The following is an 18978-nucleotide window of genomic DNA, read 5'->3' on the forward strand; positions in this document are numbered from 1 at the left end:
TTAAAAATACATTGATAGCTAAAGATATTTTATTGTAAATTCTGCCTTACCCGTTATTTTGTTACACTTAAATATTCAGTTCTATGATTGCATGTTTATGAAATAAACCTGATCTACACTGTGTCAGACGAAAAAGTGAAATCTGCTGTTAATTTTCAATGTTCTTGATATCCCCTCAACTGTCTCTCATTAAAAAATATTGCACTGAAGGCGATTTAAAGAGAATATTTTGATATTTCTGATTAATTTCTGACAACTTCTTACTCTTTGGAACATAAAACATTTACTGTCAAGTCCTGTTATATGAAAGACAGTATCGATTTGCTAAAGACACTCTGTGTTAGTGGAAAGAAAGTATGTGAAATAAATTTGAAAAACTATTTAATTGTAACAAAAATCTTTGATCTGTCTGTAATGAAAGAAAGAGTTCTTTGCGTGGTAGTCTCAGAAGTATAGTAAGTGTTTCATGTTATATCCAGATCTCCAGATAAGGTGACTAACAATGACATGTTTGCTACAGAGAATACATCAGTGGCATTGATGATATGCTAGGTTCATATCAACCAGTTTCTAAAAGTATTTTTTTACCATACTTGTAGACCAAAATATATGGTCTACATTTCAGAGCTTTGCCTATTTGTTAGCCTAAAGGCATGTCAGTGTTACTGGAAAGACATTTCAGAACATGTTAATGGAAGACAAAGAAGAATTCAAAAACTATAGACTTCGTGCTTTAAGTAAACAACAATTAAAGTAGCAGTTACTATCTAGAAATTTGTTTCTTTTAGGAACTCAGAAAAAAAATTAATCACAAGTTTGACAGCATTTGTCATGAATTTATCAAACTGTCAAACAGGTTTACAAGTAACAAATGTATCAAAGTTTGGATCACCATCCTCAGACTGTCAAACAGGTTTACAACTAACAAAAGAATCCAAGGTTTGATCATCTGCCTCAAACTGTTAAACAGGCTTGCTACTAACAAAAGTATCAAATTTTAATCATCTGCCTCAAGTTGTCAAAGTAACAAATAAATCAACAAAATTAATCTCTGTATTTGTCATACCCATTTTGCCAGTTCTGAAAAACATACAGAAATGAATGTTTCACTGATTTCTTGTCTTAGATTGTTACCAATTAACTTTATTTAGGAAACTGGATGTTCAACGCTTTGCTTGTTTGGCAGATTGATTATCACAGTGTCAAAATTAGTATGATCAGTCACACACTGTCTTTCAAATAACAGTCTTTAAAATGGATATAAGCATGCAAAGTTTCAAGAACAGACCTCTGTGTTAAGCATAAGGTAATTTTGTCTCATATCTTAATGCATATCTGAATAAATCAGGAAAGAAAAACAAAAATGAAAGATAATTTATATTAAACTGTCTTTGCAGTAACAACATAACTCCTTTGAAATAACAAGTATTTTTGAGAGGTGTGAAACATACAAATTGTTAAGGAAAATATCAATTGTTACTTCAAATATAAACTTAATGGTCCTAATGTGAAGACATAGCAAATCTAGATGAGCAAAGACCTAGTAGATATATTGAGTATTTTCAAATTTGTGTTGAATTATCTTTGCAGTCACGTAACTTGTCTCTCCAGTAACAGCCTTTTACAAAAATAAGTATAGCTGCATTCAGAAGAGAAAGTGTAAAACATGTTTCAGTTTCTGCGTTTATACACCTTAGATCTTTATCACAATTAAACTAACTGTTAATGACATTGACATTAAAATAAAAAGAATATGTGACTAATTAAGATATTTTTGTTTGAACTAACACTGATGGTCTTTCCAATAACAAACTAGCTGTTACAGAAAAGACTTATTTGAGAGACAAATTGCAAAAGTAAATTCAGAAACAAAATAATGACTATTCCCTTTCCCATTTCAGACAACATCCTTGTGTTGTAATTATGGTTCCAAAAAGCAAAGAGAAACACATATTTTTGGAAAAGTGTTTGTTTCTTTTGTTAATTGATGTTACTTAAAAGACACCAATACAAAATACTTTCAAATGTTTACCTTTTCTATTTGATTTTCTTTAAAAGTTTTGTCTTGAACTTAACGCCACATGTTTATCACTCTCAACCAGAAGTTGTTAATGAGCATTATAGGGAGTTCCACTTTCACAAAATGAGAGATCACTGATTATTTCGTCCTTTTATGGAACTGTCACAGGAAAGACATTGTTTTTTACTTCAAAATTCCGCTTGAAAATCAAAAACATCTGCCAGGAATGGGGAAAAGGTCTATTCTTTTCAACTACTCCAGAAACAATATTTTCTTAAATGAAATTTAGTGCACAGCAGACACCTGATGTTAGGTTTCTGCATGCGAATACATGACAAAATGCATATCCTTCGTTACCAACAGGAATAAAATGAAAAGTATTTGGTCATTTTGTTTGTCCTAAAAAATTCCCAAGCTAGATTAGATATTGCCATTGACGGACAAATCAGATTTTTAACACATTGATAAAATTTGACGGTTATATTGAAGTTTGAATCTTGATACGTGGAAAAGCTGCATCTTTTGAGAATGACTCATTCCTGACTTGATCTATTTTAATAAGGAAATGACATGCCACAAAAGATGTGTGTGGGTTCAATTCATTGATCTTTAGTCCCACTGGTCTTATTTCCAGGTGAGTGTGTTGACCAGCAGGAAGAGCAGCTCAACCCCGAGTCTGAGTGAGGTGTCGGAAGCCAAGGCGTCTGTGGCCAGCACAGAGCAGGCATCTTCTGCAGAGAACCTCACCTCCAGTATGAAGGCTGTCAGGGAGGTAAGTTCTAGCAACAGTTATCAATCTTTGGAAAAGAATCTGGCATATTTCCCAATATGGGGTTGTTGATTTATTTGTATGTAAGAAAGCTGTGAGGTAATAATTGGTTATTTCATAGTATTGCTCTCTTTTGTCAGTGTTGGATTGTAGTGTGAGCACTGAAGGTCGGATATGTTTATGGGCTGCAACAAGGCAGAAACCAGCCTGTAGTGATAGTGTATGTGGATCCTGTTCAGATTCTTTAATACTTTCTTTTAATACTTTCACCTCAGGCAAACTGGCACAGGCTACAAGCCCAAACTGTGTCCCTTGCCTTCACTATATGTTTTTGTTGCAGGCTGCTGAGAATGTTGCAGAGAGTATGGTAAATCGAGCCAGCTCAGATGCTATTGTCATGGTGACAGTTGACCAGGCAGATGAATCTTCTGATAGAACTCTGACCAATGATCCGGTGGTAGTGGTGCATAGGGGTAGTGAAGACACGTCAGGCAACAGTGAGTGTGGGGTGATGGACACAGCTACATGTGAGATGGAGGTGGCACAGGAGCCAGTGCGGGGAGCGGTGGGTGGAGTGAAGGAGGTCCACCACCTTTCCAATGCCAACCGAGAGAAGCAGGCAAAGAATGAGGCAGCCAAGAAGGCAGACTCACAGACACGCAGCTCTCCTACAAACCTGATGAGCGTCAGCGTTCCCAACCTACCCACCAGCATGGAGCAGACGGCCAGCCTCCTTGACACGTTTGCTGCTGCGGCACGCCGCAATCTCTCTGGAGGCAGTGGCAGCAACATTGTCCGCAATGCCAATGCTAGCAGTCTGGTCCGACTTGCACTGTCCAATTCTCCCAGTAAGTGAAGCTCTGTTGTTGTATGGATGGAACATGAAAATGAGAAAATGAGAAAAATCAATAGAATTCCATATTTAATTGTGATTTGTTTAGCTGAGACCACATCTCATTTATATGCCTGGAAATTTAGGCTACAGCTCATAGATTCTTGTTGTATACTCTCATCTGTATGTCCAGCCCAAACCCTGAGTATGTAACAACAATGTAAATGTAGCTATGTCCTTGCTGTACCATCTGATTTTGTATGCTGTTTGATCTGGAGAATGTATCTGTCCTATCACTCTGCTGTTGACCTAGGCAATCTTCTCAGTGCTGCCCAGAGCTACCCCAGCCTTACATCCTCTGCGGGTCAGACGTCCAACACACTGACCACCACACAGACAATGGCCAATGTGACGTCACTGAGCCAGGCCCTCACTCGCAGCCTCACATCCACATCCAGTGAGAGTGATAATGAGTTCCTAGACAGCTGCCGGGCAACGACACTCCTGGCTGAACTGGAGGATGATGAGGAGCTGCCAGAACCGGATGATGATGATGATGAGAATGAAGATGAAAATGAAGATGACGAGGATTATGATGATGTTTTGGTATGTCCATTGAACCACTCTAGTTGTGCTCCAGTCCTTTTTAATGTTGGACTTATTAAGTACTTATTATAGTAGTGAATTAAACGATACTAGTCAGACTCATGAACTCAGTCAACATTTACTTGTTACCCTATATAATTGTATGAGGAATGTGAAAGAGCTGAAGATGTGTGTCAGTGGGTGACAGGTGTGTCTCAGTGGGTTACAAGTGTTTCACAGTTGGTTATGTGTGAAAGGTGTGTGTGAGTGGGTTGCAGGTGTGTGTCAGTGGGCTACGTGTGTAAGGTGTGTGTTAGTGAGTTACATGTGTGTCCTAGTGGGTTACAGGTGTAAGGTGTGTGTGAGTTGGTTACAGGTTTGTGTCAGTGAGTTACAGTTGTAAGGTGTGTGTCAGTGGGTTACAGGGATAAGGGTGTTAGTGGGTTTCAGGTGTAGTGTCTCAGTGCGTTACTACTGTTTCTCAGTTGGTTACAGGTGTAAGGTGTGTGTGAGTGGGTTACAGGTGTGTGTCAGTGGACTGTGTGTAAGGTGTGTGTTAGTGGGTTACATGTGTGTGTCAGTGGGTTACAGGTATAAGGTGTGTGGTTGGGTTACAGGTCTAAGGTGTGTGTGAGTTGGTTACAGGTGTGTGTCAGTGGGTTACAGTTGTAAGGTGTGTGTAGGTGGGTTACAAATGTTTGTAGGTTGCAGGTGTGAGTCAGTGGGTTGAGGGTGTAATGTGTGTAAGTGGGTTACGGGTGTGTCAGTGGGTTACAGGGGTAAGGTGTTTGTGGGGTACACATATGTGTCGGTGGGTTACATGTGTGTGTCAGTAGGCTACAGGCATGTGTCAGTGGGTTGCAGGTGTGTGTCAGTGGGTTACAGGTGTGTGTCAGTGGGTTACAGGTGTAAGGTGTCTGTTGGTGGGTCTGTGATACACATGATGTATGTTACGTGTGATATGTTGTTTACAGGAGGAAGATGAGCTGGACACCCGTGATAGACGGACTTGGGACGATGAGTTTGTTCTCAAGCGTCAATTCTCCGCTCTGATTCCTGCTTTTGATCCCCGCCCAGGGCGGACTAACGTCAACCAAACTCAGGACTTTGAGATCCCTGCTCCTGGTGAGTTGCTTTATGGGTTAGGACATACTTTGTTTAAACATTTTATTGTTGGGTGCAAGCCCATAGTCAAGTATCATTTTGTGACTTGTGTCCTCAAGGGCTGTAGATAGTTGGAGCTATGTGTGACAGTTGTGAGCAGTGCTGTATGACAATGGCTTGTCCAAGTGTGTTTTATGATGATGTTGTGGCTTCAGGTGCTGTAGAAAATGGAGCTGGGGAACAGAGGGAGATGGTGGCTCAGCCCCGACTTGTGCTAGCCCTCCGAGCCCCCTGTCTACCAGGGGTAAGTGTGGATACAGGAGATCAATCACAACACATCATCTGTAGTACCTGCCACCTGGCAAACACTCAATTTTTCCTTATCCTGACTCTTGCAGTATTGCTTATCTCCCCTTCCTTCCAAACAGTCAGTGGAAACTTGAATCCCTTCAAATTCCTAGAAGCGAACGTACAATCATTCACCGTGAGCCACCTCCCCTTTCTCGCCAAAGTGATGACTGCACACGTCAAACCTTACTCTTTCCTTAATCAGTCGGGTGGTGTTTCTTGGGCCCTTTCACACTTATCTTTAGTTTCTTTTCGGATATTTAGCCATATTTTGCCATGAATGCCTTTATTGATGTATTGTTCATCATAATTGGAACAAATATTATCAAAATATTGTCAATGAACTTGCATCAGGTGACTGTGTATTGTATGCAGTTATGCAGTGCTGACATCATGTACAGTGCTTGACTCACACATTGGGCCCTCTATTGCTGTATTTTGGTTTGATTATGCATTGATGTTGTATTTATACTATTATCATTTTATATGTTTATGTTTGTACTCTGATGTGGAGTTCGCGTGTGTTATCAACTCATAACATGTGATATTTGACTTGTAAAAATGTTTCACATGTGACTTAAAAATTCGAAACTATGGCTGAAATTTGCACAAGCTGTTGTCAGGTTCAGCGGGACTGGGTGTCATGGTGAGACAGTTGCCAACCTTGTGAGTTGTTGCGTCTCCATCATGATCTTTGCAGTTCAGGTTCTGATATTGTTGCAATTGAAGTCGGCACCATCTCTAGTGGTGGCAGTCCATGGCTGCGGTAAGAGGAAATCAAGACTGCAGCGAAATATTTGAAGACTAGCCTGACTTCATCCTCCAGAAAGATGTGGCCTTCTAGGCATTCATCTAGATTGTTGCAGTCAGCGAAATGTACACATTCGGTGAGTCATGTCTGTTCACAGTTATCTCCAAGTAGCGTTGTGAAGCCAGCTATGATGATCCTCCAGTATTGGAACTACATGTCTTCAGAAAGTCATCGCACAGATCATCTGATGCTGCCTCGGCGGTAATACAGTTGAGAAGTCTGTCATCACCAATGTCATTGTAACAGTCTTCATTGGAATCATTGCTCCCATTGTGGGACAGTATGCCAGGGGCATTGTTGATTGCTATGACCGAGATCCGGAGATGAGACTGTGACAGTTGTCACGCAGAAGCGGTCTTGTAGCAACATTAAGCATTAAAACACTGAAGACTTTGTAGACGTGTTCATCTGTAGGGTGTATTAGACGGTAGATTAAAAACCTTGATATCCAACAGAAGCAGTCGCTAGCTGGGGCAACGTTGAAGATGGCGAGGTTTCTTGTAGTAGTCAGTAGGGTATTGATGAGCGGTCTTGTTCTACAGTAACCAACGCTGAAGACATGCATCCGGGGTTGGCATTTGTAGGAGACTAAGATTTTAAGGATGATGCATATATCTACCCAGATGCTGAAGTCATAACTTGGATGGCTGACGGCCTCCCTATATCAAATCTGGCCGAGACATGAAGGGTGATGGGTGACTGCTTGAAGGGTGACGACTTTGTGTCTTCACCATTCCTTCAATGAAATCCATCTCTGATGTTGCTGATAATTTGAAAGCAGCTTTTGGTAAAGCTTCAAAGGCTAAGGGTCAACATACTCCTGCATTTAGCGCAAGAAGATTTAGACTTTACAACATGGAACACTTTATGAAGACGCCAGAGGTAGATGAAGATCTATACTTGGTCTCTGAAGGGACGTCATGAATCTACCAAGAGATGAGAGGTTAGCCCAGCTTGATAAAACAACCCGGATGGTGTTCTTTGGCTCATCAAGATCCAGGGTGATTAATGAGGTGTTTTTAAGCATCTTCAAAGACCCCAAGACCGAAGAAGAGCGGATGATCATTTGGTTGCAACACCAGTGATGTCACATCTGGAATCTGATTGGTTTTCGAAGGACAATGCCCTGCGCAGAATGTGGCTATTGTTCTCTTGTCAGGAAGTCGTCTACACTTGTAAACAACCCTCCATTGTTGGAAAGACTTTGTTTACAACCCAGATAGCTGTCTACAACAGCATTCGATTGTCTTGATAAGGCAAGAGGTCTTCTAGCAGCAGATTCAACATTGTTTAGATGGAGGCTTGCAGCAACACATGGCAGTTTATACATAGAATTCACATGCAGGACAGCTCGCTCACAACTTACAGTGTTAACGATATAAAGACGAAGTGATTCTGGTACCAACATCTTCATTAAAGATGAAGCGTGTACCTGTTCATACTACTATATTCAGCTGATTGAATTATTCCTTCATCAACGAGCATGGCTTAGACAGAATGGTTTTGTAAAGATTATTGATGAAGTCAGATGCAAGCTCTTTATTCCAGGGAAGAAGAATCTTTGCAACAAGATAGTGTTGAGACAAGATTCAAGCCACGATACTGCAAGTTCTACTCTGTCCATTACTACTGCGACATTAGCAAATGTCATCTCGGTCTACTCATTTGACCTGAAGGGGAAAACTACAACTACACCCATTACAACGTTGTACAGAGACGTATTTGACAGAGCTGAACTGCAAAAGTCATCTTTATGGAGCTGCGTTGTTACAAGGTTGGGATGTAGCAGGAATTTGAGCGACCAACGAACAGAACAACCACCTGGAGATGATAGGTAATTGTAAATTGTAATCAACGTAGTATTAAACCGGTCAACAACATTGAGGAACAAACCACTGATGGTCCTCACCGACAGCTCCACAGTAATGTTCTACGTAAAGAAGCAAGGTTCAAAATGATCTCAAATGCTGATACAACTAACTTTCAACTCTTCGACATCTTCGACAATCTCTGCGTAAATGGCATGCCACATCCCTGGTTCGTGCAGCATCATGGCAAATCCTATATCACATCCTCTTCAACCATCTCCAACAGAGTGGATACATCAGGAGTCATTGCTCTCAGCAGAACAACCATCTATGAGTCTCCAGAGTGGAAGAACCTACTTGTCCATCCACACACTAAACAAAAACACAGCACCCAACAATCAGACATTGTTCCAACTACCTGTATGGATCGTATCTAAGCCTGCTTGAAACATGGAGGATATTCCGCTACAGCAGTGAAGGCAGTCACCTTAGTCACCATTGATCTACTCGCACCTTTATATGATGATTAAGGGATGCAATTTGAGGCATACTCCAAGCAGAAGGGCTTCACTGCATCAAAAGTAGCAGATAACTTGTGTCACCTACGGCATACTAGAAGACTTAAAGGTTCTACTCGATCAGCCTTCCTAGCAGCACTCAGCTTGATCAGCACTTTGACATTTGGGATCTAGCGGATGAAAGTGCCAGAGCTACTCGCCCTACTACGCTCGTTCAAGCTCAGATTTAAGGAACCACTTTGGGGCATGAATGTTGTACTCCAACGTCTCACCACTGACATTTACAAGCCAGTAGGTCAGACATTCTGTTGACAGAAAATGCTGTTTCTGCTTGGCATAACAACAGCAGCACGGATGTCAGAATTACATGCTCTGGACTTCAGTTGTACACAAGTTGACACTGATCATCATGAGATTGTGCACCAAGGACTTTCATGGGATTTATCGCCAAAAATAAACTGCCTGGAAAACCGGTCCAACAATTCTGCATCCCAGCATTATCGACAGTCCTCGGGTCACATGATACACAGGATTTATCATTAGGCCCAGACAAAGCATTGAAAATATATCTTAAGCGAACTGAGTCAATGAGACAAAGTTCAAGTGCCCGTTCATCCCATGACCTACTGAGACACCTACGGAAGTATCCAGCAACACTATCTCAGTATGGATGAGAACTGTTATGTGAGCCTCCAATCCACATGAAGTAGAGTCTTGTCATCAACACCTGCTCTACATGGAAATAGCTTGCTTACAATGATAATGGAGGGCTGCTTTTGGAGACCATCCATGGTTAAGATCCACGATTACGACGTTTAAGATACTGGTACAAGAAGACTTGGTCGTGACTTGTCTTGATTTGAAATCTTGATATACTGTTGCATTAGACGTTAGCAGAATGCTAGCTGATCTATATATATCTATATTCCAGTCAACGAATGCTTCAAGAGAAGACAAATTCTACTTGATGTGATCCCCCATTTCACAGAGGAATACTGGAAGAAAAGGACTGATCTATTGACGTTACAGTTCCCGAAAAGGGGAGAAGTACTTATAGGGCAGTCAGCAAGGCTGACCCATAGCCGTTTCCGTCGGATACTGTTAGCATAATAAGCATGAGTCAGAATAAGAAAAAATATGATGCTTTTAGTGTAATTGATACTTTGTACTTATCCTGACTCATGACGTCAAGCCCTCCCAGCCGCCCCCCTCATGTATCTTGATTTCCCAGTAATTCTCGTGTTGGGCTTATGGAATTACGGAAAGAGTGACAAGCATGGCCGGTCATGTGACTGATTTGTGCCAATGCACAAGTTCAACGGAGGCTAATTGTGGGTGAGTGTTGATTTTATGTCCTCCTCAGTTAAGGGAACTTCAAGGGATTCAAGTGTTCCACTATGTTCAGATAGAAGATGGAGATGAGCATAATAAACATGAGTCATTGTATGTATACAATATCAATTTTACTTAAAAAAGTACATTTTTAGCATAAAATTACATTTTTGTTCTCATGAAGCTTAGTATCTCATACGTCCCCTAATGAAAACGGTTGTAATAAATTTAGATTCTCCAAATACTTTTAAGCTGATGTTGGTTTCCTGGATGAACATAATAACATTGATGTTAGTTCCCTTGTTGAATGTAGTAACTTTGATATTGGTGTTGTGGACAAATGTAGTAGCATAGATGCTGAGTTTCCTAGATGAATGTAGCAATGTTGTCGGTTCCCAGATGAACGACGAAGAGTTCCTGCTGGCTGATGCTGGATCTTGCGTCTTCAAGTATGTACAACACCTCTTGACATTAGGCACTCATGCTGGACGCAGTGAGCGGCTAAAGAGGATCTGGGAACCCACATACACGTAAGTGTGAGAACTGCATGATGCACTCAAACAGCTCAACAAAGAACACAAACATCTCTACACTGCTGGGTGCTCACCAAGATCTGTACATTGAAGGGTGCACACAAACATCTCTACACTGCAGGGTGCTCACAAATATCTGTACATTGAAGGGTGCACACAAACATCTCTACACTGCAGGGTGCTCACCAAGATCTGTACATTGAAGGGTTCACGCAAACATCTCTACACTGCAGGGTGCTCACAAATATCTGTACATTGAAGGGTGCACACAAACATCTCTACACTGCAGGGTGCTCACCAAGATCTGTACATTGAAGGGTTCACGCAAACATCTCTACACTGAAGGGTACTCACAGAAATCTGCACTTTGAAGATGCATGAACACATGTCTGCTCTGCAATGTGCACACAAATATCTATATCTTGAAGGGTGCACACAAACATCTCTACACTGCAGGGTGCTCACAAAAATCTGTACGTTGAAGGCTAAAGACAAAGATTCCTACATTGCAGGATGCTCAAAAAGATTTGTACATTGAAGGGTGCATGCAAACATGTATAGTGCCTGAACATGTGCTGGTTGTAAAGCACAACCTATTAGATCAGGGGATCACACAATGTGTTTTAGTTGATGGTGTGTGTCAGAATGTTCAGACAACATTGGGGGCGGTGGGGTAACCTAGTGGTTAAAGCGTTCGCTCGTCACGCCGAAGACCCGGGTTCGATTCCCTCCCATGGGCACAATGAGTGAAGCCCATTTTATGGTGTCCCCCGCCGTGATATTGCTGGAATATTGCTAAAAGCGGCGTAAAACTAAACTCACTCACTCACTCACTCACTCAGACAACATTGTCTGTTGTACATATCTGTAGAAGTTAAATGTTCTAAAATGTAACAGCATACATTAAAACAGGATTTACACAACATCTGTTTCTGCACACTGTTGGGACTTTGCAGGTATGGACACTATTGGAACTAAAGAGTGCCCGAGATAAATGTGTACTGATTTCATAACCCATCTGGCATTCCAATGATTTGTTTGTCCAGGATCATCTACAAAGAGCTGAAGGAGGATGAGGAGAAAGACTCAGACAAGGGAAGCAAGGTAAGTCTTCCTCATGTACAAATGCCTTTCTTAGTATGAAATCCTGACAGTCTGAATTTACACAAACGTGTTTCAGTCACGGACAAAACTCTACTTTTTGTCTGACATGTTTTCTACACTATTTGCAACAAAGCCATTTTTGTACCAAAAGATATAATCATTATCACAACCAGCACCTAGTTGTTGTTGTAAACAACCCTCAAGAGTATATAATTGTACCTTTCTGCCCCAGTTTTATTAACTACTGATTAATATAAGCAAACGACTCCCTTTGTTTCAGACGTCCTCCCCGGTTGACAAGTTTGGCGTGCTGCGTCAGAGTCTGCTTGACTGGGATCTGCCTCGCGCTGGGGACATCACCAGCTGCACTGTTGACCATGTCCTTAACCTGCTCCAGCGATTGTTTGCCATCACCATGGAGCAGGCCACGCCCAGTAAGAGGAATGGTAAGTTCATGTTGGTTGTACAATCAAGGCGGAGGTTTGTAGTCTAAAACGAAAAGTTAGCATCTCCTGTGGTAGTGAGAATGTAGGGAAAAATCAAATTGAAAATAGTGACGGTTGATTTTCTTTTCACAGACAACAGCGAGGTTCAGTTAAACATTCCAGCTGATGAGTTCATCAGCAAGAAGATTACTAACAAGGTTGTGCAACAAATTCAGGTGAGTGAATGTATCCTACGTGTTACCAAAGTCATGTAGAATGATTGACTAGGTATTCTAGATTAATTGATAACTTGCCTTTCAAGGGTTTGCTGTTTGATAAATTAACATAGACATACACAGGCAACCTTGTTGTGAGACTTTTCCCTGTAAAACTATTACGGTTTCTGTTCAGGATCCCCTGGTGCTAGCCAGTCATGCCTTGCCGGAGTGGTGTGAGCATCTCACACGATGGTGCCCCATGCTGTTCCCCTTTGAGACAAGGCAGCTCTACTTCACTTGTACAGCATTTGGCACCTCGAGGTAACTTAATTATATCTGCAGATTAAATGTTTGAAGTTTGATATATGTATAACAACTCACTAAGTTATATCTAGTACTGATGATATATTCTGCTAATTGATGACATCCATGCCATGTGGAAGAGCTGGGTTCCTCAGGGGGATGATGGGGTAGCTGAGTGGTTCAGGGTTTCCCTTGTCATGTGGAAGAGCTAGGTTAGATTCCCTCATGGTTCCTCAGAGAATGCATTTAGTATAGCTACTCATGGATTCTTTTTGTTTTGAGTCACTGGTCCACATGTAATTATTCACAGACATAAAGCCAGAATCAAACTGACTGACATTCTTGATGTTAACTTGTTGTAGAGCAATCGTGTGGCTGCAGAACAAACGTGATGCCAGTATAGAGAGAAACCGCGGTCCTCTGCCCCGCAGAGATGACGGTCATGAATTCCGTGTAGGGAGGCTGAAGCACGAGAGGATCAAGGTTCCACGTGGCGAGCAGCTCCTGGAGTGGGCTATGCAGGTCATGAAGCACCACGGCAAGAGGAAGGCTGTGCTTGAGGTAAGAAAAGAAGCACTTGATGGCATTCATCAACTGAGTAAGGATCTGAATGTTCTTGGTACGTCAAATCATGCCTGCAGTAGTTGAAACAACTCTGGGTGAATAGATCTAGATCTGGAGATAACTTACCTAAGGTAGTTTAATTCTTGGCTGTTCCGGCTGATGATCAGTTAAGATTTGTCCACCATTACTGTATGGCCAACGTATATTTTTGAATAACTCTGGCTCTTTCAGATTGAGTTTGAGGGTGAAGAAGGAACTGGTCTAGGACCGACACTTGAGTTCTATGCCTTGGTTGCAGCTGAGATGCAGAGGAAGTCATTGGGCTTGTGGCTGAGTGATGATGATATTGTCGATACTTCAGAACGAGAGGTAGTACACACTTATTTGGATCATCATCTGCATGTTGTGTTGATGTGTGGCAACAGTTTACTGTCAGTTCACATTTTAACAAAAATAAATCTCAAATAAGAAGTAAGAAAAGATGATCAGTTGTCTGACTTATCGGGTTAATAACATGCAGTGTGTGATAAGGTTGGGAGATGTTTTGATGAGGTGAGAAAAGTAATAATCATATGCTTGTTATTTTACGTTATTTGTTAGAAATGTTATCCTGAATAACAAGGTGAGAATCTAGGTTTAATAATAAAAAACTTCTTGCTTTTAGCATGTCCAAGTAAGCTTAATGTTGTAATATCTCTTGATATTTCTTGCCCTTCAGGTTGATATTGGTCATGGCGTACGCCCACCAGGCTATTATGTGCAGAGAATTGGGGGACTGTTCCCTGCTGCACTGCCTCAAGACAGTGCAGACATGGATCGAGTGGAAAGGGTCTTCTTCTTCCTGGGTACCCTCCTAGCCAAGTGTCTGCAGGACAACCGCCTGATTGACCTGCCCCTGTCTCGCCCCTTCCTTAAGCTCATGTGTATGGGCGAGGTGGGGCACAACATTGCCCAGCAATATCATGACCTCTCCCAGAAAGGCTATGGCAACATGTTGGAGTCGTGGCACAGCGAGAGCAGTGACATGATCACCAGCATTGAGGAGATAGAGAAGGAGATGAAGATGGAACAACCCAAGTCTCGCCATAGTCTCCTCACACCCTGGTTTGCTGGTATCCTGACAGAGGAGGACTTTGAGATCGTCAACCCACACAGGGCATCCTTCCTGAGGCAGCTGCGTGACCTCTCGGCCAAGAAGCAGAGGATCCTAAAGGACAAGTCGCTGTCAGAGGATCAGAAGAACATCCTTCTGGAGGAACTTGCCTTGCCTAACCCATCTGACCCTTCCATGGCAGTCAGACTAGAAGATCTAGGGTAAGTGGATCCCTGAAATAGGCAGATGTAGATTTGGTGGATAACTAAGTAACTATAAGTACTGTCGCAAATAGAAGAAAAACTAGGTTTTTTCATCTTTGTCTCTGCATTTTATGTAGTTGATGTGTGAAAGTGTGAAATATCTGTTAAAATAAGTTCAGCCTAACTACACTCCCATTGGTAGGGAGATAGGAAATGTGAAAAAAGGACTGCACTGAGGAGAGACTTGTGGCAAATAAGCGTCATTAGAAACTAGTTTTTATCCAATAAGATTGTTTCTTACAAATCGGAAAATACTCTTGGCAAGGTTGATGTTCAGAGCTTTCAAACGATACCCGCCATCCAATGAATCGCCGCCTCACATGTATTTGCCCCAGTTGTATCCCGTTACCAAGAGGAAAGCCAGTGATATAGGGCAAAAGATGACCATAGATATTATTTGAGAAATCTGTAGTAGAATAATTTTCCAATTACACAAAAATGAAAATATAAAAGAGTGAAGGGAAACTTAGCGGTATCGCATCGTGGCTCTCAACTGGGGGATATAATGACATGTTACAAATGAATGCCTCTACTCCAATAATCGCTCACTTCTTGAAAGTGCTAGTGCAAACAACAAAACAATAGCAATCGGGACCCCTATCGAAACAACAGGAAGCAATCACCGTATGTGAAGTGACAGGAAACAGCTGATCTGATTGGCACATCAAATGGCGACCGGACAGGATTATAACATGTTAAAAATTGACATTGTGTGTAAATAGGTAGGTACGCAACTTAATAACTATGGGCAAAATAATTTGAAATAATGAAAACTGTATGCTTCGATTTGTATTTTATTAATCATGTATAACAAAGTGGCTGTAATCGTCGTAAACTTACGACCCGTGAAGGTCTCGGGGTAGAATAGGCCTTCAGCAACCCTTGCTTGCCCTAAAAGGCAACTATGCTTGTCGTAAGAGGCGACTAACGAGATCAGGTGGTCAGGCTCGCTGACTTGGTTGATACACGTCATCGGTTCCCAATTGTGCAGATTGATGCTGATGTTGTTGGTCACTGGATTGTCTGGTCCAGACTCGATTATTTACAGAACACCGCCATATAGCTTGAATATTGCTGAGTGCGGCATAAAACTAAACTCTCTCGTAAACTTCCTGGCAGGTGTACCGCTAACCTGTAACATCGTCCTGACAGTGCACTGACGACCAGAGAAATACTTTCATGAAATTGTGTCTCATAGATAAGCCAACCTCCTTCTACAAACAACATTTTTTGGTCCTCAAAATTTGGCTTATACACAGTAATATACGGTATCCTATTTGCAGTTGTGTAAATTTAATGGATACAGAGTAACACCCTAAAAACAGTTTTTTTCCTATTTCTGACAGTACTTTTAGAGTAGATGAATGTACAGTAGGTGGATGTAGGGTAGGTGGACCAGTGGTAGTTGTACAATAGGTGCTTCACTTCTGTAGGTGGATGTAGGGAAGGTGGACCAGTGGTAGTTGTACAATAGGTGCTTCACTTCTGTAGGTGGATGTAGGGTAGGTGGACCAGTGGTAGATGTACAATAGGTGGATGTAGGGTAGGTGGACCAGTGGTAGTTGTACAATAGGTGCTTCACTTCTGTAGGCGGATGTAGGGTAGGTGGACCAGTGGTAGATGTACAGTAGGTGGATGTAGGGTAGGTGGACCAGTGGTAGTTGTACAATAGGTGGTTCACTTCTGTAGGTGGATGTAGGGTAGGTGGACCAGTGGTAGTTGTACACTAGGTGGTTCACTTCGGTAGGTGGATGTAGGGTAGGTGGACCAGTGGTAGTTGTACACTAGGTGGTTCACTTCTGTAGGTGGATGTAGGGTAGGTGGACCAGTGGTAGATGTACAATAGGTGGTTCACTTCTGTAGGTGGATGTAGGGTAGGTGGACCAGTGGTAGTTGTACACTAGGTGGTTCACTTCTGTAGGTGGATGTAGGGTAGGTGGACCAGTGGTAGTTGTACAATAGGTGGTTCACTTCTGTAGGTGGATGTAGGGTAGGTGGACCAGTGGTAGTTGTACAATAGGTGGTTCACTTCTGTAGGTGGATGTAGGGTAGGTGGACCAGTGGTAGTTGTACAATAGGTGGTTCACTTCTGTAGGTGGATGTAGGGTAGGTGGACCAGTGGTAGTTGTACAATAGGTGCTTCACTTCTGTAGGCGGATGTAGGGTAGGTGGATCAGTGGTAGATGCAGGGTAGGTGGTTCACTTCTGTAGGTGGATCAGTGGTAGGTGTACAATAGATGGTTCACTCCTGTAGATGGATGTAGGGTAGGCAGATGAAAGGTAGGTGTATGATAGATGGTTCACTTTTGTCTATGGATGTAGGTTAGGTGGATCACTTTAATGACACTGTCAGTCAACAAGTATCTCCATGTCTCTTGCAGCTTGACCTTCCAGTTCAACCCATCCTCTAAGGTCTATGGCTACACTGCATATGATCTTAAGCACAATGGAGAAAATGAGGTGAGTTAGTATTTTATGAAGTTTTTGGCTTCACAGCAATGGTTTGAGAAAAAACAGTTGAGATTCAGAATTCTTTATGCTATAGGTGCATCATATATTGAGTATTGAAGTCTAAACTTGTATTTTTCTTTCAGGATGTCACACTGGATAACATTGAGGAGTACATTGAGCTCGTCACCGATTTCTGCTTCAACAATGGCATCAGGAGGCAGATGGATGCATTCAGAGGTATTGGCACTCGTGCCATGACTTAAAACAAGTGATACTTTCATCACATTTCTCAAACATGAGTACCTTAATTGATGCAACGTAAGTAGGATACAGGTTTCAGGTGTTGTTGTTATGTTACATTGCTTACTTGATTCATTGTAATCAAGATTCTGAGTATGTCTGCACCAGTGGATTTGGTAAGCAATGAAGCATGAATCAGGGGATAAAGAAAAATATGTAATTTTTATGATAAAATTGATATTTTACACTTATCCTGACTGATGAGATGAAGCCCTCCCAGCCATCCCTCTCACCACTCTGGCTTCCCAGAAGCCCTGTGTGGAGGCATATTGTCGGAGAGAGTGAGGTTTGACTTTTGTGCACTCACGTGGGCACTTTGGCGGGAACAGTGGTGCAAGGTGAGTGATTGAAGGGATTTAAGTTTCCACTGACGGTCTGGAAGGAAGGGGAGATAAGCAATAAAGCATAAGTGTAATAATAAGAATAAGTGTAAAATATCCATTTTATCATAGAAATGACATTTTGTTCGTGTTCCACCAGTTGATTGTAACCCCTTGGTGTGAAGCATGAAAATAGAGCGATGTTACACGATAGTTTCTTAAACTTTTCATATCCTGTTTCAGGACCATTTGTATTACGTATGTTTCGTGTTGTTATCCCTGTTTCAAGGTTTTTAATTCATTGTCCTCGCTTGAATCCAAATGGATTGAAAGTACTTGCACCAGTTTGGGATTTTCTACTACAGTGGAAACTGCCGAAGTAAAAACCGCTTAACTAAACATATCGGATAAGTAAACACTATTCTTTGGTCCCGGCAAACTTCTTCATTAATCATCACTATTTGAGTCCTGTTAACTAAAACTGGATAAGTAAACGATACCGCTTAAGTAAACGTTTTTACATGGTGCCTGGATGTAAATTACTGACCAAACGAGACCTGATAACTAAATTAGCGATCACCACAAAATCCGACATGAGGGACATGTGTCAGTCACCAGGTAAATAAACACCCCACTTACAGCTTGCTCTGGCGTAAGCAGTTTACAATATACTGTTAACTGGAGGCCAGCCCTGATGAGTTGTTCATTCTTATATGTATCTTGGGAGTATCAGTGAGTTGATAAAACATGTTGTATTACTTACAAATCTTTTTCCTTACTCTGTCATTTGCAGATATTGATAAGTTTGGATAAGTAAAAAACCTGATAAGTAAACAATTTTGACGAGTCCCTTGAAAGTTTACTTATCAGGTTTCCACTGTATATATACAGCAGAATAACACAAACACACTCATGATTCTTTTTCAGAAGAAGTCCTCCTTGGGGTATATATATAGCATTAAAAAGTCTGTTTTAATGCCTACGACAGTTAAAACAATATTTTAATAAATATTTTACAAAACAAAAACCTCATTTTTGTCTTGTGAGACCACCCCTACAGGGCCCCCTCCTGGGCCCCCAACATCCAAGAGCAGGTAGCTCTCGTCGTCTATCTCGTATCTCACTTTTCATACTGTCGTCATTGAGGACAGTAGTCCATTCAGCAGCTCTCAGGGGGAGGGCCGGGGTGGGTCAGGCGAGTCTTCTTTCTTGCTCTGCGCTTCGCTGAGGCAGGTACGGGAACGTATAGGTCTGCTCCGGCGAAGGTGGTGGACACC

General features: G+C 41.7%; 1 protein-coding gene across 2 annotated transcripts in view; it reads left to right on the plus strand.

Moving 5' to 3' along the window:
- The window catches only part of LOC137295098 (E3 ubiquitin-protein ligase HECTD1-like), a 75490-nt gene that overhangs the window by 46980 nt on the left and 9532 nt on the right, over window positions 1-18978 (plus strand). For both annotated transcript variants that reach the window (XM_067826387.1, XM_067826388.1), the window contains 15 exons: window positions 2655-2792; window positions 3130-3637; window positions 3935-4227; window positions 5181-5331; window positions 5526-5614; window positions 10527-10657; window positions 11707-11764; window positions 12045-12210; window positions 12343-12425; window positions 12601-12728; window positions 13073-13271; window positions 13506-13643; window positions 13993-14588; window positions 17012-17090; window positions 17225-17318. In XM_067826387.1, the coding sequence (XP_067682488.1) occupies window positions 2655-2792; window positions 3130-3637; window positions 3935-4227; window positions 5181-5331; window positions 5526-5614; window positions 10527-10657; window positions 11707-11764; window positions 12045-12210; window positions 12343-12425; window positions 12601-12728; window positions 13073-13271; window positions 13506-13643; window positions 13993-14588; window positions 17012-17090; window positions 17225-17318 (2851 nt within the window). The remainder of the gene's footprint in view (window positions 1-2654; window positions 2793-3129; window positions 3638-3934; window positions 4228-5180; window positions 5332-5525; window positions 5615-10526; window positions 10658-11706; window positions 11765-12044; window positions 12211-12342; window positions 12426-12600; window positions 12729-13072; window positions 13272-13505; window positions 13644-13992; window positions 14589-17011; window positions 17091-17224; window positions 17319-18978) is intronic.

Source organism: Haliotis asinina, chromosome 8, assembly GCF_037392515.1.
Source record: "Haliotis asinina isolate JCU_RB_2024 chromosome 8, JCU_Hal_asi_v2, whole genome shotgun sequence".
In the NCBI taxonomy this organism is placed as follows: domain Eukaryota; kingdom Metazoa; phylum Mollusca; class Gastropoda; order Lepetellida; family Haliotidae; genus Haliotis; species Haliotis asinina.